This window comes from Cryptomeria japonica, chromosome 5 (genome assembly GCF_030272615.1).
Source record: "Cryptomeria japonica chromosome 5, Sugi_1.0, whole genome shotgun sequence".
Classification (NCBI taxonomy): domain Eukaryota; kingdom Viridiplantae; phylum Streptophyta; class Pinopsida; order Cupressales; family Cupressaceae; genus Cryptomeria; species Cryptomeria japonica.
The window spans coordinates 769264101-769288250 of NC_081409.1; the positions used below are offsets into that span (position 1 = coordinate 769264101).

The window sequence follows — 24150 nt, forward strand, 5'->3', positions numbered from 1 at the left end:
CTTTTTCCTAAAGACACTTATGGAATAGAGGGAACACAAGGAATACGCTTAACTAAAAGAGAAAATAGGATAAACGAGGGTTTGTAGATAAAATCAGTTAAAATTTTGAGTGGAGAGTCCACTAAAGTGCAAGTCTCCAGTGGAGGTGGATGGGAGCATGGTTGTGGGATTGAGTTGGAATTATCAACAACTAAGTTGTAGATAGTGGATTCCTTGTGAGTGGGGGAGCAGTGATGAGTAGGGGAGCTAGAGAAAACATGGAAGCCATTGTAGGCTATAGGTGGGTGTGGAGGTTTTTAAAATTAAGTGGGATTATACATGGATGGGAGACATTCATGGGAGCTATTTTGAATTACAAGAAAGCATATATTATTTTTTGTCTATTAGTGATATGACATAAATTGTCTTTATTTTATGTGTACATATTTGAAGTGCACTTGGCTAGTTTTCATATAGGTACAAAAAAAAAATCATATTTGTTGTGACTCATACATGTTCTCCTATACATAGTGATGAACATTTTACATAACATGATATAAACCTTTTAAAATATATTATGTCCATCATTCAATACGAATTAGCACTACAACTTCTAATTTATGCATATCCAACCACTATTCCACTTAATAAGTAAAATGCCTACAAATTTTTTTAAAATAGATCATATAGACAACAATTGAAAGGACAAATAACTAAATCAAGCTGTTATTAGAAAATTTGGAATCCATCCATTATATTATGCATAACTAAATTTAGATCCATCCACTAATTCTATAATATTATTTATAAAGTCAACTCAAAAAATAGAATAATACCAAAATGAGGTATAATAATTTGACTTAAGAATGTGAATCTTAAGTAGAATTTTAAATATGTAAAATAATAACTCTCAAATCAATCCAAGGTTTACATGTGTCAATAAAAGGTAGACTGTGTATATGTATGTTAACTTCAATAGGGATATATATCAACAAAGCAGAAAGACATACAAGGATGATTAAATTTGAATGTGTAAAATAATAAAAAACTAAATAAAAAATCCCTAATATTTCTTAGAAATCCTAATAAAATTATACATTGCATTTTATTAGGTTGGCTTACTAAAATCTAAAAGTAAATTTCCCTTATAGTTATAAAAAATCCAATCTAATAAAATACACAAACATAATACAACAAACAATACAAGTAACCTAGATTCATTAATTATGAAGGAGAGTTGACAAGAAGATTGAGCTAGTAATTAAAATATGAAATGAAAATAGAAAAAGATGACTTAGTCATTAAAAGCCACAAAATTCATGAGAACTTGAATTTAATAAACCTCAAGATTAAGTTTAGTGGATGGCATAATTGAAAGCACCTTGGTATCAATATATTTTTTTGACTCAATATATAGATGACTCTAATTGTCTAAGATTAATACATGATTATTAACTTGTCTCTCATTCACAAACACATCCTATGTGTTATACAAATACTTTTTCTTTGATTTATCTAATCACTTTTTTTCTTTCCTATCTTCTAAGATTATTTATAGATTTGGAAATATTTAAACTTTGTTTAAGATGTATTAATTAGTGATAGGAAGTCAAATATTCCCAAAGAAAACCATAATAATTGAATATTGATTGATAAGAACACTCTTTAACCAATGAAAATGTTCTAGAATAATTATTTACAGTTAGAATCTAATTAGAGAAGCCATTATATTTTTATGAATATGAATCAACATTTTGATCCATCTATTATTTGAATTAATGCATTTTATGCAATTAAATACAAGGACATAGAAATGTATATTGCAAACTTACATTTAGTTGGAACTATGTGAGAATTGTTAAGGTGGGTAGTTGGTCAAATTCAAATACTAAAATTAAAATTTATCAAGATGAGTCTACAACAAGGAGCATGAAATAGAAAAAGTGGTAGATGGTTGTTGTTGTGTGCATGGAAATATGTATGAGTATTGGACTAATAAATAAGTTATTAAAATAGAAGTATTAAGGTATGTAAATAGAAAAATTGGAATGAGTGATAAGTACATAGAAAGATGAGTAATACTTGAGTATACAAAATACATTATATTTATTAATATGTATATGTATCAAAACACTTCTCTCATGATAAAGACAAATGTAAATAAAAAAGAAGATAAATATACATATTAACCCTTATAAATATGTAATTTTCCAGTTTTAAGTAACAATGATCTAGATTTTATGTAGCTTTAAAATAGTACAACTGACCCTTTTTTTCCAATATTACAAGATTGATAGATATTTGTGCAACCAACTTATAATTTCTAACATAGAAATTGTAATTAGCCCTATGTTGGTCTAATTGCTTGATAAGCCCTTCTTAATATATTTGTCTTTAATGAGTAAAAAGAAGGCATTAAGGAAGTCATGCTAAATCTTTTAGCCAATCTCATTCTATGCTCATTTTCTAACAAGAAAGGCAACAACCAATTCTACTTTATCTTCAAGATACTCCTCGAATTTAGAAGTTGCTCTCTTAGAAATTCTTGACAAGAATTTGTTTGTCAAATACTCACATCCCAAATGAGTGCCCACAACCTTCTCAAACATTGCTCGGTACTAGTTTTCTACACTTCTCCCAACATCTCCTCTTCCCCTTCTTTCACATGTGTTATTGAATGTAGAGGAAATCCTTCCAAGACCCTCACAGTTATTATACTAAATGAACCCTCTTTCTTCACTATGCTCTCCATCTCTTCTGAATTCGTGGCAAACCAGGGTATGTTGAAGGATTCCCATTTCTCCTTTTTAATGATACCCTGCCAATGAAAATATTCAAGTTACGCTAGATTGTTAATTGTCATTCATATACTTTATTGAAGAAACAAGACAAAGAAGGGTATGTTGGAGTCTAATCTCACCTACCCCCATCCACATGCTCCGTATGCACAAGTGCTTACAGAATTAGCAGGATTTGGATTTGTTGTCAACATCTACTCCAACCTGTCCACCATACCATCTATAGTCTTCAAACATTATTTTATATACAAAATTTTTGGAAGTTTCCAGCTACCTCCTGCCCATTCTAGAAACATCTAAGACCTCCATTAAAAGAGGTATTTTGTAATCATTTTGTGGTATGAATGGATGAATGGAAATATGGATTGATAATTTGTCTTTCTTGTATTCTGCTCTGTTTTGTGGCTCCTCTGTTTTATTGTTTTTGCTCCCCTATTTTCTATCAGTGGTATCAGAGCCAATGGTACAAAATTTTAAAATTACTAGGAAAGTAGCTGCAGAAGAATGCAACAGAAGAGATCTATGAGGGAGAACAACAGAAATACTGGTAGTTTTTGAAGAGCCTGAAGTAGCCTAGCAAGGAAGAAGTTGAAGCTTGGAGTCCATCGTAGATGTTTGCCTAGTCAAAGGAAAATCATAGATGAAGTCAAGTTCCGCTATGAAAACATCAAGAAAAAGAGGAGCTCATTTTTGTTTGCCAGAAGAAATGCTTGTAAATTGTTTGTATATGTTGAATAGAGTTTGATGATCTTGAAGGAGAAATTGGAGACTCAGACGTTGCAGCTTAAAGGAGGCCATAGCAGTTAAAAAGGAGGCCATAGCACTTAAAAAGGTTGTCAAAAGGAGAAGACTCTAGCAGACTGGAAGTGTATGTTGTTGGTCAAAGATTGTGAAGGTGTATAGAGTTGTTTAGATGAAGAAATTTGTAATAGCAAAATCACAGTCAAGTGTCAGGGTAAGGTAAGTTTATTCTTAGTTTTTTTGTTTCAATGGGTAAAGTGGACAGAGTAAAGAAAGAGAAAAAAAATGATTTGGAAAAAGAATTGAAGGAATGTAAAAAGAAAATTTCATAAATGATAATGCTTTTAAAAGAGAAGCAAATGGAAAAATGTGAACTGTTAGATGAAAATTATAATCTTGAAAAAGAACTGAATGAAGTTAAAGATAAAAATAAGGAATTAGAAGAGAAATTACAGTTATTTGATGATGTCAAAAGAAAGTTTGATGATTTGGAAGAAATGTCAAAAAGGTTAGAAGAAGAAAATAGTTTACAGAAAAGGGAAATTTTAAATTTAAAACAAGAGAATGAATGTTTGAAGTTAAAACCACTAGTTACTAATGCTTCATGTGACACAAAAGATTTGTGTTCACCATTTAGTGAAGGTGATTTAGTTGAAATTGTTTGTGATAAAGAATGCAAGAAAGAAGATGAGAATGTGTTTACACATTATGTTAGTTGTGGTGATAAGAATATTGGTTTAAAAATCATGAAGAAAATGGGTTATAAAGGTCAAGGATTGGGAAAGCAAGAACAAGGAATTAGAGAGCCTATTGAGTCTATAATGAGGCCAAAGTATGAAGGTCTTGGATATGTCACAAGAAAAGAAAATGATGCTACTAGTTCAAGCAAAACAACCCATAAAAGGCATTGTATTAGGTGTTCTCATTGCAATAGAGAAGGACACACAAAAGAAATGTGTTGGGACTTACATCCATGTAAAATTTGTGGTTTGAGAAATCATTCTGAAAAAATGTGTTGGAAGAAAGAATCAATACCAGGTTGTATAAAAATGGATTGTGGATGGACCTATGGACCTAATTGGCAAAAGCTAACTGGTATGTTCAAAAGATTGTACAAATGTTCATATGTGAAGAACAATAGAAGTAATGAAAGTTTTGAATGTCCAAAAGGGATTAAAAACATTTTCAGCCAAAAGAAACCATTGTCTAGCAAGGCAACTACTGATTGTATAATGTTTTGAATACTTCAAACCAAAGAGATTGAGAGACTACAACAGTAGTTGAAGAAAATTGAAGCACAAGAAAGAAAGAAGAGTTGATGAAAGAAATCAGAAAATCAGAGGAGGATATCAGTTAAAGAGAAGACATTGTGAATGCTAAAAATTGCAGCAGCTATAGCAACAACAAGTTAGCAAGAAAACCAAGGAAGAGATCACAGACAAAAAGGGAAGATAGTTGAAAAGTGCTAGAAAGAACAAAAGAATGGATAAAATATTGGTAGTTGAGATTAAGGGGGAGTGTTGGAGTCTAATCTCACCTACCCCCATCCACATGCTCCGTATGCACAAGTGCTTACAGAATTAGCAGGATTTGGATTTGTTTTCAACATCTACTCCAACCTGTCCACCGTACCATCTATAGTCTTCAAACATTATTTTATATACAAAAATTCTGGAAGTTTCCAGCTACCTCCTGCCCATTCTAGAAACATCTAAGACCTCCATTAAACGAGGCATTTTGTAATCATTTTGTGGTATGAATGGATGAATGGAAATATGGATTGATAATTTGTCTTTCTTGTATTCTGCTATGTTTTGTGGCTCCTCTTTTTTATTTTTTTGCTCCCCTGTTTTCTATCAGGGTACACTTTAAACATACCTCATTGACAAGGTCCTCAAAAGCATATTCTAAGTGCCGAGAATATCTCCAAATGTTCCTTTCTCTTTCATTATATGGGAACCTGACTTACGATCACACTGAAGTGTGAACATGCATCCTCCAACAACCATCTCTTCTGCTTTGGCACTTAAAAACGTAGTGATGTCCTTGTCAAACTAGTGTAGATAAGCTACTCCTACTGCCTCGTCACAATCACTTGATATGTGCACTCGAGGAGAGCCCTTTTGTTCAATGCTCTGAGGCACCCAAAATTTTTCCATATCACATCTCTCCTTATTATCACATATGATTTGGTTTATACATCACACTTTCAGTTATAAGTGATTTGAAATTTTTTCATAACATATCTCTCTTCATTATCATAAATGATTTCATTTATACAACACACAAATTGATTTGTCTAATATTGTATTGAATTTTTTTGATATTGCTAATCATTTAAATATATTTTTCATATGTGAGTATAATTGTGAAGTTAATATCAGCTGCTTTTGAACAACCATATTATAAACTACTTATGAAAAACCAAAAAATCACAATTTTGAATCTACTTATTTAGAAATAAACATTAGAAAATAATTATGGAAGAACCAAGAGTCACAACTTAGAATTCTATATTAGATGTCATGTTAGAATTTGAATTGGGGCCTCCACATTGAAAATTCAATGCTTTAACTAATTAATCTCATCTCCATGAATTAATCTCATCTTTTTGAGCTATTATACCGATTTTTTAATAGAACCCACCATTAATATAATTACAGACCAATTATGTAACGAGTTGAAGATTAAACTGTTATTTAAATTTGATCATTATATTATATATATATATATATTTTAAATGATATGGAGTGTAAGGTTAATATGATACGTATATAATAGAAATGTTCTAAGATGTGATTAGAAACATTGATGATAGATTATTGTGTAGTGCAGATTGTGTTTAGAAAAACATACTTGCTAATCAACCAAACATTAATTACCCACCCGAGACAGATAATGGAGACTGAAAGAAGAGTGACAGAAATGCAAGCTTTTCCCGGGGAAAAGACGCTTGAAATAGGATCCAGATACTGCTGCAGCGTAGTAAGATCTTGTAGCCACTGACTTCCTCCCACCATCTGCATCTCCGGAATCATGTCCAACTGGAGGCAAGATTCGTAACAGTGAGTTGAAATCATTGGATGGTAGATCATTAAAGTAAACTTGAAATTCTGGCTTATCTCCTTCCATAACTATCGATTGCACAGCTTTAACAATTCTGTCTGCTACCACAAGAGTATTCCACCCAGTGCCACACCCCAAATCTGCTATGCGAACTATTGCACCCCCATTAAAATTCAATTTCAAATTCTCATATATACCACGCTCAAGAATGGGCTTCGCAGCTTCAACCATCATTAACTGCACCAATTAAGCTTTTAAATACTTTTGTATAGCAAAGAAGGATACTTTTGTTTAATAAAGTGGCATACATCTAAAACTAGAAAACATATGGTACCAAAAAAATTTGTACGCTGTGTAATTCTTCAACAACTATTTAAAAACTGAATCGCTCCTGTACTACTAAGTGTAATAGTACCTGAACTGAATCGCTCCTGTACTACTAAGTGTAATCTCCATGTCCACCCTTCATGCCAAATAAATTCTCCAGGACGCCTGTGGATTTATTTTGAGATTGAGAATTTAACACCTCCATAGATATTGCTTGCTTCACTATGGAGCCCTAATGCACTCTGACTCACTCTAGTTAACGCCGATGCTTGCAAATCTATGACAAATGAGAAACTATATTTCTAAACGCTGATACATGGTGACGTCATCGTTCGGATTATTGTGGCCGGGATATGTGTTGATAATTCGGACACCTTGTAACCCTGCGGACCACAAAAACTCTTTTTCTTTTTCGCTATCTGACTGACACGGATAAGGGGAGTGGGTCCAATTTTTGGATATCCAAATTCTTTTTATGTATTCTATTTGTTAATGATATCAAATGTTGATAATGTGGTTATCTGTTTCTGAATAATGTTGCTATTCAATATATTGATATAAAAATATATAATAAAATCTAAATGAAAAATAGCAGATTATAATAGTTTTTTAATGGATGGTTTAAATTACACACAAAGCTTTGATTTGTAGGTTTAAAACTGTTAAACACTGAGAATTGACTAATATTTTATAAGCTTAATATGTTGCTTAGTGTGTGTGGCTTAAGGCTGGCCCACATATAGTAGATACAAGATTCTATTTGTTTTTAAAAAATATTTAAAAATTGTTTAAAATAAAATTTATATTTTTGTAACATTTGATGTAAGATAATAATAGCTATTAGAAAGGATTCAACTAATCTTTGGTTGTATAACATCTATTAAACAGAGTGCCTTGATGTGATATTAAAGAAAAACAGTTATGTATATATTATTTTTTGTCAATTAGTGATATGACATAAACTGTCTTTATATTATGTGTACATATTTGAAGTGACACTTGGCTTGTTTTCATATACGCATGAAAAAGATTGATATTGACTGTGACTCATACATTTTTTCCTATACATAGAGATGTATGCATGAAAAAGATTGATATTGACTGTGACTCATACATTTTTTCCTATACATAGAGATGTACATATTTTTATAGCATTTGATGTAAGATAATAATAGCTATTAGAAAGGATTCAGCTAATCTTTGCTGGTAAAACATCTATTAAATAGAGTGCCTTGAAGTGAAATTAAAGAAAAAGAGCTTAAGTATATATTATGTTTTGTCAATTAGTGATATGAGATAAATTGTCTTGATTATATGTGTACATATTTGAAGTGACACTTGATTTGTTTTCATATAGGCATGAAAAAGATTGATATTGACTGTGACTCATACATTTTGTCCTATACATAGTGATGTACATATTTTATTTTACTATTAAATACAATGGCTGGAAATGAAAAAAAAAAAAAAAAAGAGTTGAAGTATATATTAAGTTTTGTCAATAAGTGATATGACATAAATTATCTTTATTTTATGTGTACATAGTTGAAGTGACACTTGGCTTGTTTTCACATAGGCATGAGAAAGATTGATATTGGTTATGACTCATACATTTTTTCTTATACATAGTTATGTACATTTAACATAACAAGATATAAACCATTCAAAACATATGATGTCCATCATTCAATACAAATTAGTAAAACTTGTATTTTACCCTTATCCAACTACTAATCCACTTAATAGGTACAATGGGTACAATAATTAAGGAAAAATAAACTGTACAATGGAAATTGAAAAGACAAACAATGAAATCAAGATATAATCAGCAAATTTACACTCCATCCATTATGTGATACATAACTAAATTTATATCCATCCACAAATTCTATAATATTAATTGTAAAGTAAATTCAAAAACTAGAATAATATCAAAATGAGGTATAATAATTTTACTTAGAATATGAATATTAAGTAAAATTTTAAAACTTTAAAATATTATCTCTCAAATCAATCCAAGGTTTACGTGTGTCAATAAAAAGTAGACTATGTGAATATGAATGATAGCCTTAAGAGAGAGATATAAATTTGAATGTGTAAGCTTACAACAAATAAATCGAAAAGCCCTAATATTGCTTACAAATTGTAATAAAAGTATAAATTTTATTTGATTGGTCTAGCTCACTAAAATCAAAAAGAAATTAATCTTTTCATATAGTGGCAATAGTCTAATCTAATGAAATAAGAAAACATAATATTAGTAACCTAGATTGATTAATTATGAAGTAGAGTTTTTGACTAAGGTTCAAAGAGGTTTTGATGGGACCCGAAACCGTTTTTCCATTAAATTGCGAAAGAGATAAAAACATGTAAACTAATAGCAACCCATTGATAAAAGATAAAACAAAAAAAGAAAAAAATTAAAAAAAACCAGAGCAACTTATTTCAAATTTTTAAGAGCCTTCGTGGGCGGCTTCAGCTTCCAATTGAGACATAGTGAGGGAAATTTTCTTAGGGAAACTTTCTTTAGGTCCTAGATGTCTTCAGAGGATTGTTCTATAGTTCTCTTTAGATTGGCTCTAGTACACTTGCACAAGCCTTTATCCTCCTCCTACCCCTTCATCTTATCCAACATTTCCACTTCCACCACAATCTCTTTTTACTAAGATTTTTCTATATTTTTGACAAGGGTATTGAAACTATTGACAAAGCTCTTGACCACTCTATGGCTAAAGGTAACAAGAGAGATGAGATTGACATTTATGTTTTTAATCTTATTCTATAGGTATTGATTTCTCTTTTCATAATCATTTTTCAGATATTCCACATTTTTCATGGTCTTTTGTAGAGAGTCAACAATAGACTTATTTTCATCCTCATTCCATAACCCCTCATTTCTTCTATCCTATTTTCTACTGACTGAATGGAGCTTGAGGTTGATGTCCTTAATGTCATGAAAGATCCACTTGTTCATTCTGAAATTGTCAATTGCAACGTTACGGGCTATATCCAGCACATTGTTAGGGTTCTCCTACTAAAGATTAAGGAGATGAAAATTAATGTTAAAATACCTAGGGAAGGAGGTTATCCCTTCCCAATTGGTAGTAGACATGGACTCTTGAGAACATCTGTGAAGGAAAGGATCAGTCACAGATCTATTCTCAGAAATATGGGACTTGTTCATAACAGGGTTTGATGAATTAAACTACTTCTTGGCCACACACACCAACTTAGAATCATTAGCTTCCATTGGCCATTCATCCTTTTTCAGTAAAGCAACTACCAAAGTCCTCTTCCTCAGAGGATGTCTCCTCATTAGATGGGACAGAGGAGATTTTGGAGGGTGAAGGGAATGATTTACAATATTCATAAATTAAAAGAAACAAACCCTCATGGAGCATCAAGTTTTTCTTAGGATCCTTCCTATGATCCTTGATAATTGCATCAATAGAGGATAAAAAATAGAATGGAAAAGAAATTTTAACTTTATGCCTAGGGTTCTCCTACTCAAGATTAAGGAGATGAAAATTGACATTAAAATACCTAGGAAAGGAGGTTATCCCGTCCCTATTGGTAGAAGACATAGACTCTTGAGAAAGTCTATGAACGAAAGGATGAGTCACAAATCTATTCTTAGAAATAGGGGACTTGTTCATAATAGGGTTTGATGAATTAGACCCCTTCTTGGCCACACACACCAACTTAGAATCATCAGCTTCCATTTTCCATTCATCCTTTTTTAGTAAAGTGACTACCAAAGTCCTCTTCCTGAGAGGATGTCCCCTCATTAGATGAGACAAAGGAGTTTTTTGAGGGTGAAGGGAATGATTTACAATATTCATAAATTAAAAGAAACAAACCCTCATGGAGTATAAATTTTTTCTTAGGATCCTTCCTATGAGTCTTGATTTTGCAAATTTTCATAACCACTCTTGGATGCTTTAACCAGGTTCTTCTTCTCCTTGTCCTCTTTGGGTAATTTATTGATAGCTGCCTCTGAGAATTTCATGTCCCTAAACACCTTGGCCCTTTTAGTCGACAACCTAATGACTTGCACAACGAATTTCTTGTCAATGTCAAAAGTTCACCCAAGGAGAGAAATCCTCCCATATTTCCAACCTTTAGAAATTTTGGTAGTGATTTTGGGTTTGAAACCATGGAACTTATCAAGGTAGGGGTTAGCACCTCCTTGATTCAGAATTTTCCAATTTGTTGCATTGTTCTTGAACTCATAATTTATGGGTTCAATTCTCTTTCTTTCTCCACCCATCTTCAAATAGTCACTAAATTTTGCAGTCTAGGTGTGAAGAACTAGAAATAAGGCTAACATAAATAATGCAATAATCACACAGAAAGTATGGGAAAGATAGCAAAAATCAAATCTAAAAAATCTCCTTAAATTCACCCAACTCCACATAATAATATAAATTAATACCAAAAATGATAACCACATCATTGAAAAATGGAAAATTGGACACTTCATGCATGAGTCCTATCATATCTCATCAAGGAATTAGCATCCTCTATAACATGGTCTACAAAGTACCAAATCACCAACATATTTGAATTAGCAATTGAGAAGTTTTGGCATGCTTAGACCATGGTAGGTGACAACAACTTCAGTAGAGTTGACAAGAATATTGAACTAATAATCAAAATATGAAATGGACATAGAAAAAGGTTACAGTCATTAAACATCACAAGATAGATGCAGACTTGAATCTAATACACCTTAAGATTAACTATAGTGGATGACATACTTGTAAGCACTTTGATATGAATATTTTTGTAGACTCAATATATGGATGAGTCTGATGGCAGTCCATGTTTAGTAACTTGTATCATATTTACAAACTCATCCTATGCAATATAAAAAACCTTTTTCTTCAATTTATCTAATCACTTTTTCTCTTTCCTATCTTAAAATCATTTATAGTTTTGGAAATATTTTAGCTAGCTTAACATGTATTAATTAGCGACAGGAAGTCAAATACTCCCATAACAAGCCACAATAATTGAAAATTTATTAAAAAGAGCACTCTTTAATCAATGAAAATGTTCTAGAATAATTATTTACACTTATGTCTTATTAGAGTACCATTATATTTTAATAAATGTGAATGAAATTTTTGATCCATCCATTATTTGAATGAATTCAATTTAAGCAATTAAATACAAGGACATAACAATATATATTGCAAACTTCTAATTAGTTAGAACTATTTGAGAATGGTAAAGGTGGGGAGTTGGTCAAATTAAACTATAATAATTGAAAATTAGTAAGATGAGTATACAACAAGGATTATGAAATAGAAAATTGGGTAGATGTTGGTCAATTTTGTGTGCATATAAATATCTATTAGAATGAGAGTAGTAAACAAATGATTAAAATAGAAGTATTACTTTATGTTAATTTAAAAATTGGAATGAGTAATAAGTACATAGAAATATGAGTAACACTTGAGTATACAAAAAAAATATTGTGGTCGAGATATGTGTTGATAATTCAGACACCTTGTAACCCCGCGGACCACAAAAACTCTTTTTCTTTTTCGTTGACTGACTGACATAGATAAGGGGAGTGGGTCCAATTTTTGGATATCCAAATTCTATTTATGTGTTCTATTTGTTAATGATATCAAATGTTGATAATGTGGTTATATGTTTCTGAATAATGTTGTTATTCAATAAATTGATATAAAAATATCTTATAAAATCGAAATGAAAAATAGCAGATAATAATAGTTTTTTAATGGATGGTTTAAATTACACACAAAGATTTGATTTGTAGGTTTAAAACTGTTAAACATTCAGAATTGACTAGCATTTTATAGGCTTAATATGTTGCTTAGTGTGTGTGGTTTAAGGATGGCCCCACATATAGTAGATACAAGATTTTATTTGTTTTAAAAAATTATTTAAAAAATTGTTTAAAATAAAATTTATATTTTTGTAACATTTGATGTAAGATAATTATAGCTATTAGAAAGGATTCACCTAATCTTTGCTTGTATAACATCTATTAAACAAAGTGCCTTGATGTGATATTGAAGAAAAAGAGTTATGTATATATTATGTTTTGTCAATTAGTTATATGACATATATTGTCTTTATTTTATGTGTACATATTTGGAGTGACACTTGGCTTGTTTTCATATAGGCATGAAAAAGATTGATATTGACTATGACTCACACATTTTTTCCTATACATAGAGATGTGCATATTTTATAGCATTTGATGTAAGATAATAATAGCTATTAGAAAGGATTCAGCTAATCTTTGCTGGTAAAACATCTATTAAACAGAGTGCCTTGAACTGATATTAAAGAAAAAGAGCTTAAGTATATATTATATTTTGTCAATTAGTGATATGACATAAATTATCTTGATTGTATGTGTACATATTCGAAGTCACACTTGGCTTGTTTTCATATAGGCATGAAAAAGATTGATATTGATTCTGACTCATACATTTTGTCCTGTACATAGTGATGTGCATATTTTTATAATATTTGATGTAAGATAATAATAGCTATTAGAAATGATCGATAAAAAAAAATAGCTATTAGAAATGAGTCAACTAATCTTTTCTAGTAAAATGTTTATTAAATACAATGTCTCGAAGTGAAATTAAAAAAAAAAAAAAAATGAAGTATATATTGTGTTTTGTCAATTAGTGATGACATAAATTATCTTTATTTTATGTGTACATATTTGAAGTGACACTTGACTTGTTTTCATATAGGCATGAGAAAGATTGATATTGGTTGTGACTCATACATTTTTTCCTCTACATAGTTATGTACATTTAACATAACAAGATATAAACCATTCAAAATTTATAATGTCCATTATTCAATACAAATTACTAAATCTTGTATTTTACCCCTATCCAACTACTAGTCCACTTAATAGGTATAATGCCTACAATAATTAAGAAAAAACAAATTGTATAGATGGGAATTGAAAGGAAAAACAATGAAATCAAGATGTAATCAGCAAATTTACACTCCATCCATTATGTGATACATAAGTAAATTTAAATCCATCCACAAATTCTATAATATTAATTGTAAAGTAAATTCAAAAACTAGAATAATATCAAAATGAGGTATAATAATTTTACTTAGAATATGAATATTAAGTAAAATTTTAAAAATTTAAAATATTATCTCTCAAATCAATCCAAGGTTTACATGTGTCAATATAAAATAGACTATGTGAATATGAATGATAACCCTAAGAGAGAGTTATAAATTTGAATGTGTAAGCTTACAACAAATAAATTGAAAAGCCCTAATATTGCTTACAAATTGTAATAAAAGTATAAGTTTTATTTGATTGGTCTAGCTCACTAAAATCTAAAAGAAATTAATCTTTTCACATAGTTACAATAGTCTAATCTAGTGAAATAAGAAAACATAATATTAATAACCTAGATTGATTAATTATGAAGTAGAGTTTTTGATTAAGGTTTAAAGACGTTTTGATGGGACCCGAAACCATTTTTACATTAAGTTGCCAAAGAGATAAAAAAATGTAAAATAACAAAAACCCATTGATAAAAGATTAGACAAAAAAGAACAAAATAAAAATAAACCAAAACAACCTATTTCAAAATTTTAAGAGCCTTTGAGGCTTCAGCTTCCAATTGAGACATAGTGAGGGCAATTTTCTGTAGGTCCTAGATGTCTTGGGAGGATTGTTCTATAGTTCTCTTTACATTGGATCTAGTACACTTGCACAAGCCTTTATCCTCCTCCTACCCCTTCATCTTATCCAACACTTCCACATCAACCACAATTTCTTTCTACTAAGATTTTTCTATTTTTTTGACAAGGGTATTGAAACAATTGACAAAAATCTTGACCACTCTATGGCTAAAGGTAACAAGAGAGATGAGATTGTCATTTATGTTTTTAATCTTATTATATAGGTATTGAATTCTCTTTTCATAATCATTTTTCAGACATTCCATGTTTTTCATGGTCTTTTGTAGAGAGTCAACAATAGACTTAATTTCATCCTCACTCCATAACCCCTCATTTCTTCTATCCTATTTTCTACTGACTAAATGGAGCTTGAGGTTGATGTCCTTAATGTCATGAAAGATCCACTTGTTCATTCTGAAATTGTCAATTGCAATGTTACGAGCTATATCTAGCACATCGTTAGGGTTCTCCTACTAAAGATTAAGGAGATGAAAATTGACGTTAAAATACCTAGGGAAGGAGGTTATCCCTTCCCAATTGGTAGCAGACATAGACTCTTGAGAACGTCTATGAATGAAAGGATCAGTCTTAGATCTATTCTCAGAAATAGGGGACTTGTTCATAACAGGGTTTGATGAATTAGACCACTTCTTGGCCACACACACCAACTTAGAATCATTAGCTTTCATTGGCCATTCATCCTTTTTCAGTAAAGCGACCGCCAAAGTCCTCTTCCTTAGAGGATGTCTCCTCATTAGACGGAATAGAGGAGATTTTGGAGGGTGAAGGGAATGATTTACAATATTTATAAATTAAAAGAAACAAACCCTCATGGAGCATCAAGTTTTTCTTAGGATCATTCCTATGAACCTTGATAATTGCATCAATAGAGGATAACAAATAGAATGGAAAAGAAATTCTAACTTTATGCCTAAAATGGTTTAGCAACAAAAAGTGGTGACCAAAAAACTTAATGTAACGACCATCCATACAAAAGTATCGCATGAGTACCTTTAGAATATCCCACCATAGAGACTTGATTTTGCCAATTTTCATAACCACTCTTGGATGCTTTAACCAGGTTCTTCTTCTCCTTGTCCTCTTTGGGTAATTTATTGATAGCCACCTTCGATAATTTCATGTCCCTAAACACCTTGGCCCTTTTAGTCGACAACCCAATGACTTGCACAACGAAATTCTTGTCAATGTCAAAAGTTCACCCAAGGAGAAAAATCCTCCCATATTTCCAACCTTTAGAAAATTTGGTAGTGATTTTGGGTTTGAAACTATGGAACTTCTCAAGGTAGGGGTTAGCACCTCCCTGATTCAGAATTTTCCAATTTGTTGCATTGTTCATGAACTTCTCACAATTTATGGGTTCAATTCTCTTTCTTTCTCCACCCATCTTCAAATAGTCACTAGAGTTTGCTATCTAGGTGTGAAGAACCAAAAATAAGGCAAACATAAACAATGCAATAATCACCCAAAAAGTATGGGAAGGATAGAAAAAATCAAGTCTAAAAAATCTCCTAACATTCACGCAAATCCACATAATAATAGAAATTAATACCAAAAATGGCAGCCACATCATTGAAGAATGGAAAATTGGACAATCCATGCATGAGTCCTATCATATCTCAGCAAGGAATTAGCATCCTCTATAACATGGTCTACAAAGTACCAAGTCACCAACATATTTCCATGAACTCCCTCATTGGCAAATAAATCCACCACTCTCTAGGCTTCACAAAAAGCATGAGAAATATAAACCCTTGCAAAAGATTTTAAAATGTCTAAATATTTGTTAAGTCACTTTTCAATAGTCCATGGAGGTTTTGAATGCCCTTAAGGCATTTTAAAATGTTGTTGAAGTCTCCTTCTAATCACACCATCTTGCAATTGAGAAGTTTTGACATGCTTAGACCATGCTAGGTGGCAACAAATTTATTAGAGTTGACAAGAATATTGAATTAGTAATTAAAATATGAAATGGACATAGAAAAAGGTGGCAGTCATTAAACGTCACAAGATTTATGAAGACTTGAATCTAATAAACCTCAAGATTAAGTATAGTGGTTGACATACTTGTAAGAACTTTGATATCAATATTTTTGTAGACTCAATATATGGATGAGTCTGATGGCCTGAGATTAATCTATGATTATTAACTTGTCTCACATTTACAAACTCATCCTATGCAATATACAAAACCTTTTTCTTCAATTTATCTAATCACTTTTTTTCTTTCCTATCTTAAAATCATTTATAGTTTTGGAAATATTTTCATTAGCTTAACATGTATTAATTAGTGATGGGGAGTCAAATCCTCCCATATCAAACCACAATAATTGAAAATTTATTAAAAAGAGTACTCTTTAATCAATGAAAATGTTCTATAATAATTATTTACACTTACGTTCTTATTAGTATCATTATATTTTAATAAATGTAAATGAAATTTTTGATCCATCCATTATTTGAATGAATTCAATTTATGCAATTAAATACAATGACATAACAATATATATTGCAAACTTATAATTAGTTAGAACTATGTGAGAATGGTAAAGGTGGGGAGTTGGTCAAATTAAACTATAATAATTGAAAATTAGTAAGATGAGTATACAACAATGATTATGAAATAGAAAATGGGGTAGATGTTGGTCAATTTTGTGTGCATATAAATATATATTAGAATGAGAGTAGTAAACAAATGATTAAGATAAAAGTATTATTGTATGTTAATTTAAAAATTGGAATGAGTAATAAGTACATAGAAATATGAGCAACACTTGAGTATACAAAAAACTATTATTTATTAGTATGTATATGTATCATAACACTTCTCTCATAATAAAGACAAATGTAAATAAGAAAGGAGATAAATTTACATATTAGTCATTATAAATATGTAAAAGTGTTCCATCCATTCTCATGAGAGATAGGTTCTTGTGAATGTCTACTCCTAGATCATGGGTCAATGAGTTTGACTTAAAAACTACATAGTTGAATCCTGGTAGCAATATCACAAATATTTGTACAACCAGCTTATAATTTCTAACATAAAAATCAAAATTAATATCTAACTGCTTGAGAAGACCTTCTTAATACAATTTATTTTTATGAGTAGAAAGAAGGAATTTAGGAGGTCAAGTTAAATATTTTGGCCAATGTCATTCTATGCTCCTTCTCGACAAAGAAAGACAACAACCAATTCTATTTTATCTTCAAGATACTCCTCAAATTTAGCAGTTTCTCTTTTAACAATTGTTTTGAAGAATTCATTTGTCAATTGGTCACATCCCGAATGAGTTCCCACAACATTCTAAAACATTGCTTGGTACTGGTTCCCCGCACTTCTCCAAAGCATCTCGTCTTTCCCTTCTTTTACATGGGTTACTAAATGCAAAGCATATCCTTCCAATACCCTCAAAGTTATTATGCTAAATGAACCCTCCTTCTTCACTATGCTCTCCATCTCTTCTGAATTTGTGGTGAACTAGGGCAAGTTGAAGGATTCCCATTTCTCTTTTTTAATGATACCCTGTCATTGCAAATACCCATGTCCTCAAATACATATTCTAACCAGTGAGAAATATCTCCGAATGAATATGAACTAGAAAGATAGGTGTTAAACATACCTCATTGGCAAGCTTAGTGTGTGTGACAACATACATTAAATACCATATGAAGCCTAGAAAATGTCAATCAACTCTGAATATTCAACACTTTTAAGCCTAAAAATATAAACTTAGTGTGTGTGACTTAAGTCGTTCCCATTGACAAGGTCCTTAAATGCATATTCTAAGTGGCTAGAAATATGTCCAAATTTTCCCTTTTTTAAAATTATATGGGAACCTGACATACAACCCACCTGAAGTGTGAACATCCATCCTACACCATCCATCTGTTATGCCCAGGCACTTGAAAACGCTATCATGTCTAAGTCAAACTAGTGTAGATAACCTACTTAAATTGCTTCATCACAATGATCACTTGATATGTACACACGAGGAGAGATACTTTGTTCAACGCTCTAAAGCACCTACAATTATTCTGTATCATATCTCTCCTTTTATTATGGGATATATGATTTGGCTTAAACAATACCATATTTAATTTGTTAGGTCCCAGAGACAACTAAGAGTGGGGGGGGTGAATCAGTTGTCAAATAAATCTAAACCAAAAAAAATTTAACCAACTTAATGCTTAATACTGATAAACCAGTTAAGTTTGTGGTAGACAGTTATAACAGTTAATTGCTATAGCGGTAAGGATTAGTGCATGAAACATAAACGCAAAGTCATCCACAACACATAACACCATTATTTGTACGTGGAAACCCTATGAGAGGAAAAACCACAGTGGGAAACCTTACCCACAATCAGCTGATACTACTGCAGATAGTAAGTGTACATAAATGGGGTCCGCACATGTAGAAAGGCCAACAACCTAGAGCTCATTGCTCAATCACAAAATGGGAGTCACACTAACTATAGTTGGATGGTTAAATCCAATAAGAATGTATTGCACAAAATAACATCTTCATATGCTGGCTTCAATACTGGTGTAATGTTGATATGCTTCCACAAAAACATAGCTTCACCTTCAAATGATGTCTTCCTGTATAGCTCTGCTTAATCTCATATATACCCTCACACAATCCTTTTTCACATTCCACATTTGATCTTATAAATAAGATCTTACATTTATACCATAACCTAAGACCAATTTTAGTAGGTCGGCTCTACAAGATATTACAATAAAAACATTTTACAAACAATATAATATCCGATGCAATATCCAATTGAACATGTCGGCTTAATGCATTTACAACAATAATTAATCATCTCCATAGCGTTCCATGTTGATCTGGAAAAGGTAAACATGTCAGTGTAACCCTAGACCTATTTGTCGGTAACAACAAATATGCAACTATGAATATACCAATGAACAAAACTCTAGGACAAGATGTCCAAACGATGTCTTCGACATAACCATGTGTCTTCCATGCCATTCCAAGTGTCAGTGATCATTATATCTTGTTGGTGTACCAGATACCAATAACTATGCAATAGTTACTTGCTTGTCGATGAATGCTGCTGGATCTCCAAAGTGCCAGAGTTGATAAGAGTTTAGTAGGTGTTGACATCAATGACAAAACCATACCAAAATACCAACAATCTCCCCCTTTGGCATTGATGGCAACACAAGATGGAAAAACCATCAAAGTGCCAAAATAGAAATGCCAAATACCAAAAACCAACAATCTCCAAAAAGATCATAAACAGAAATTAATAATCTCTCCTAAACAACAATCTCTCCTCCTAGGAGCAACATGTGTTTTCCTTGTGTTTCTCAAAGTTTTTCCATACCAATCTCTCCCCAAAAGATAATAAAGATAATTTGTTTTTCCATAGATATCTCTCCCCCTTTGACATCAAATGCCAAAGTTACAATAAAACCAAGTTCATATACAAAATACCAATCAATTAAATATACCAACTACTCCCCCCGAGAAGTAGCTTCCTCATCAAAGACTGGAAAAATATTTCTCTATTAATTCTATCGGCTGATGATAATCATCAACTGTCTAAGTCTCTACCGGTCGTGGTATGACTCCAAGCTGATCTCTGAGATATTCAAAAGTCTCCTTAGGCAAAGGTTTAGTAAAAATATCTGCAATCTATTCTTTAGTATTCACATAAACCAGTTTTATCTCCTTTGCTTCAGCTTTTTCCCTTAGAAAATTTAGTTTGATAGAAACATGTTTTGTTTTAGAATGTAATACCGGATTCTTAGATATATCAATTGCTGCAGTGTTATCACAATAGATAGTAATAGGTTCCTTGTATTTTACCTCTATGTCTTTCAACATTTGCTTAAGCCATAGTACCTGTGTACAGTTAGTTGTTGCTGCAACATATTTTGATTCTGAGGTTGATAAAGATGTACAACTTTGTTTATTACTCAACCAAGAAACTAATCTGTTTCCAAGAAAGAATGCTCCATCGATGGTGCTTTTTCTATCATCCACACCTCCTGCCCAATTTGCATCTGTGTATGCACATAATTCAAAATTTTCATCTCTAGGATACCATAATCCAAGATTTATAGTGCCTTGTAAGTACCGGAAAATCCTTTTTACTGCTGATTCATGATTTTCTCTAGGATTACTTTGAAATCTTAAAACAATACATAATGCATTCATAATATTAGGTTTGGTTTGTGTCAAATATAGTAAACCTCCTATCATAGATCTGTATCTAGTTGGATTAACAAGTGTAGATTCATCCCTTTGTGATAATTTGTCATTTGTTGTCATAGGTGTGCTTACCAGTTTAGAGTTTTCCATCCCAAATTTCTTTAGTAACTCTTTTAAGTATTTGGATTGAATCAAGAATATACCTTTATCAATCTGTGAAATTTGTAATCTTAAAATGAATTTTATTTCTCCAATCATAAACATTTCAAATTCTTGCTGCATTTTAATAGAAAATTCCTTACATAATCCATCTTCTTCTCCAAAGATTATATCATCAACAAATACTTCTATAATCAAGATGTCATCATTAGTTACTTTATAATATAAATTATTGTCTGCATTTCCTTTAGTAAAACCAATCTTTAAAAGATACTTATCCAATCTTGCATACCAAGCTCTTGGAGCTTGTTTAAGTCCATACAGAGCTTTTCTTAACCTGCAAACCATATCATTGTCATCTGTCAAATAAAATCCATCAAGTTGTTCAATGTATACTTCCTCTTCAAGATCTCCATTCAAAAATGCACATTTAATATCCATTTGATAAAATTTGTAGTTCTTGTGTGCTGCAAAAGCCAAAAATAATCTGACTGCCTCAATTCTAGCTACTGGTGCAAAGGTTTCATTGTAATCAATTCCTTCTTTCTGATAATATCCCTTACACACTAGTCTTTCTTTATTTTTGATAGTATTACCATCTTCATTAAGTTTTTTTCTAAATACCCATTTGGTTCCAATTACATTTTTATCTTTAGGTCGGGGAACTAATGTCCAAGTGTTGTTTTTCTCAATTTATTCTAATTCTTCTTCCATAGCTTTAATCCAAAATTTATCTTCACATGCCTCATTAATAGATGATGGTTCAATTTGAGAAATAAGACATACCTCTTCATTTGCCAATCTTCCTCTTGTCATAACTCCTTTAAACTTGTTTCCAATTATCTGATCTTCAGAATGATTCAGTCCTACATACCGGGGTGTCTTAGTTTGTTGTTGTTCCTCAATTACTATGGAATCCTCAGATGATACCAGGGTAACTCGATCTTCATTCAGTACCGGTGGATTTAGAGTAGGTTTATTTGTCAAAATTTTTGTTGTTGGTTCAGAGTCTATATACCTTGAAGTTCCTATGAATTGTTCATCAATCTTTATATTTTTTTACTCTCAACAATTTTCTGCAATCTCTATTTAAAACATCTATAAGCTTTGCTCTTAGATGAATAACCAAGAAATATTCTTTCATCACTTCTAGGATCAAATTTGCCAATATACTCATCTCTTCTGATATAACATTTACTTCCAAAAATTCTGAAATACTTAAGAGTAGGAGTATTACCAAACCATAGTTCATGAGGGGTCTTACCGGTTTCACCTTTGATGTGAACTTTGTTAAATGTATAGACCGTTGTACTGACTGCTTCTCTCCAATATACATGTGGTAGGTTTGCTTCTAATAACATACTTCTTGCTTTATCCAAGATAGTTCTGTTTTTCCTTTCAACAACTCCATTCTATTGTGGTGTCCGAGGTGCTGATAGCTGTCTTCTAATTCCATTCACTTCACAGTGTATTAAATTCTTTAGATGTAAATTCACCTCCTTGATCTGATCTTAAACATTTGATTTTCTTACCGGTTTCATTTTCTACCATTTCTTTGAACAGTTTGAACTTTCCAAGTGCTTCTGATTTTTCTCTAAGAAAAGTAACCCAACACATTCTAGAATAGTCATCAATGCTTAGCATGAAATATCTATCACCTTGTAAGCTTTTAGTTCTAGCTGGACCACATAAATCAGTGTGAATCAAATCAAGAGCATTGTTTGATTTTTCTAGAATACTTTGGAAACTAGCTCTAACTTGTTTTCCAAATTGACATTCCTTACATACTGTATTCTGAGGTTTGACAATTTTAGGTAAATCTCTAACTGCCTTAGTAATACTGATCTTTACCATGCAATCAAAGTTTACAGGACAAAGTCTCTTATGCCATAACCAACTTTCATCTATATGTGCAATTAAGCATGTATTTACATTGTTATTCAAATGAAAGATATTACCTCTAGTCTGATTACTGGTTGCAATTTCCAAACTAGTTCTATTCATGATTTTGCATCTTCCATTTAAAATTTGTAACTGAAATCCTTTCTCAACTAATTGACCAAGACACAAAAGATTATGCTTTAATCCTTCAACATAGTAGACATTGTCAGTGTTATGCTTACCATCAAGAGATATTGTACCCTTACCTTTGATTGAACAAGCTTCGTAATCTCCAAATCTCACTAAGCCTCCATTGTATTCTTGAAAGTTAAAGAATTTACCTTTGTCTCCTATCATATGATATGAGCATCTTGAATCAATGATCCATTCATCCTTTACTTCATCTTTAGTTTCCAGGGCCTATACTACCGGTTGAGAAGTAGGTGCTGGTTGATCTTCTATTATAGCAACAAAACCCCATCCATTGTCTGCCGGATCCTCATCAGAATCATCAACCACACCTTCATCAGCAATGTAACAAGATTTGTCTTTATTATTCTTAAATATGTATCTCTGATATTCAGGGTTAGGCTTGTATGTTCTTCTAGCTTCTTCTCTTAGTCTAGGATGTCTATCAAGGCATCTTGAAGCCATATGACCAATCTTATTGTAGTTAAAACATTTAAAGCGTGCTTTACCTTCATACTTACTTCCAACTGGACCTTTAGGCATTTTCCTTGCAAATAGTGCTTCAAGTTCTTCAAGTTCTTCATTTTCTTTCCTACTTTCTTCAAGTTCTCTTGCATAAAAGGCTTTCCAATCAGATTTTTCAAATGACGGAGCAAATGATGTTGATGCTTTAAAGGCCAAATCTGTCTTTATAGTAGCAATAGGACCAAATTCTTCAATTTCAAAAGATGAAAGTTTCCCAATCAATGTATCCCTAGTAACTGATGTATTAGGCATTGTTCTTAACTCATTTATAGCAGTGACTTTCATTTTATATGTCGGTGGCAATCCTCTTAAAATTTTTGAAACAATTTCATCCTCACTTAAGGTTCCTCCACAACATTTAATACCCAAAACAATTTCATTTACTCTTTCTATAAAAGCAAAAATCCTTTCATCTTCTTCCCTTTTCAGATGTTCATACCTGACTTGAAAGCTTTCAAGTTTTGCAATTTTGACTATGGAATCTCCTTCATTCAGTGTTTCCAAATGATCCCAAATAGCTTTAGTAGTAGACCTATCTGATAGTTCCATGTTTTGTTGATTTGATAA

At 31.6% G+C, this 24150-nt stretch overlaps 1 protein-coding gene across 1 annotated transcript; it reads right to left on the minus strand.

The window, feature by feature from the left end:
- Window positions 1-6348: 6348 nt before the first annotated feature.
- On the minus strand, window positions 6349-7184 carry LOC131072276 (probable jasmonic acid carboxyl methyltransferase 2). The gene is made up of 2 exons (XM_058008410.1): window positions 7000-7184; window positions 6349-6821 (listed from the first exon to the last, which is right to left on the minus strand). The coding sequence occupies exon 2, from the start codon at window positions 6816-6818 to the stop codon at window positions 6393-6395; it is 426 nt and encodes a 141-aa protein (XP_057864393.1). The 5' UTR covers window positions 6819-6821; window positions 7000-7184; the 3' UTR covers window positions 6349-6392.
- Window positions 7185-24150: the final 16966 nt, after the last annotated feature.

What these genes read in the sequence shown, in the direction of transcription:
- LOC131072276 (XM_058008410.1), bottom strand. Translation starts at nt 6,818, where the DNA reads ATGATGGTTGAAGCTGCGAAGCCCATTCTTGAGCGTGGTATATATGAG.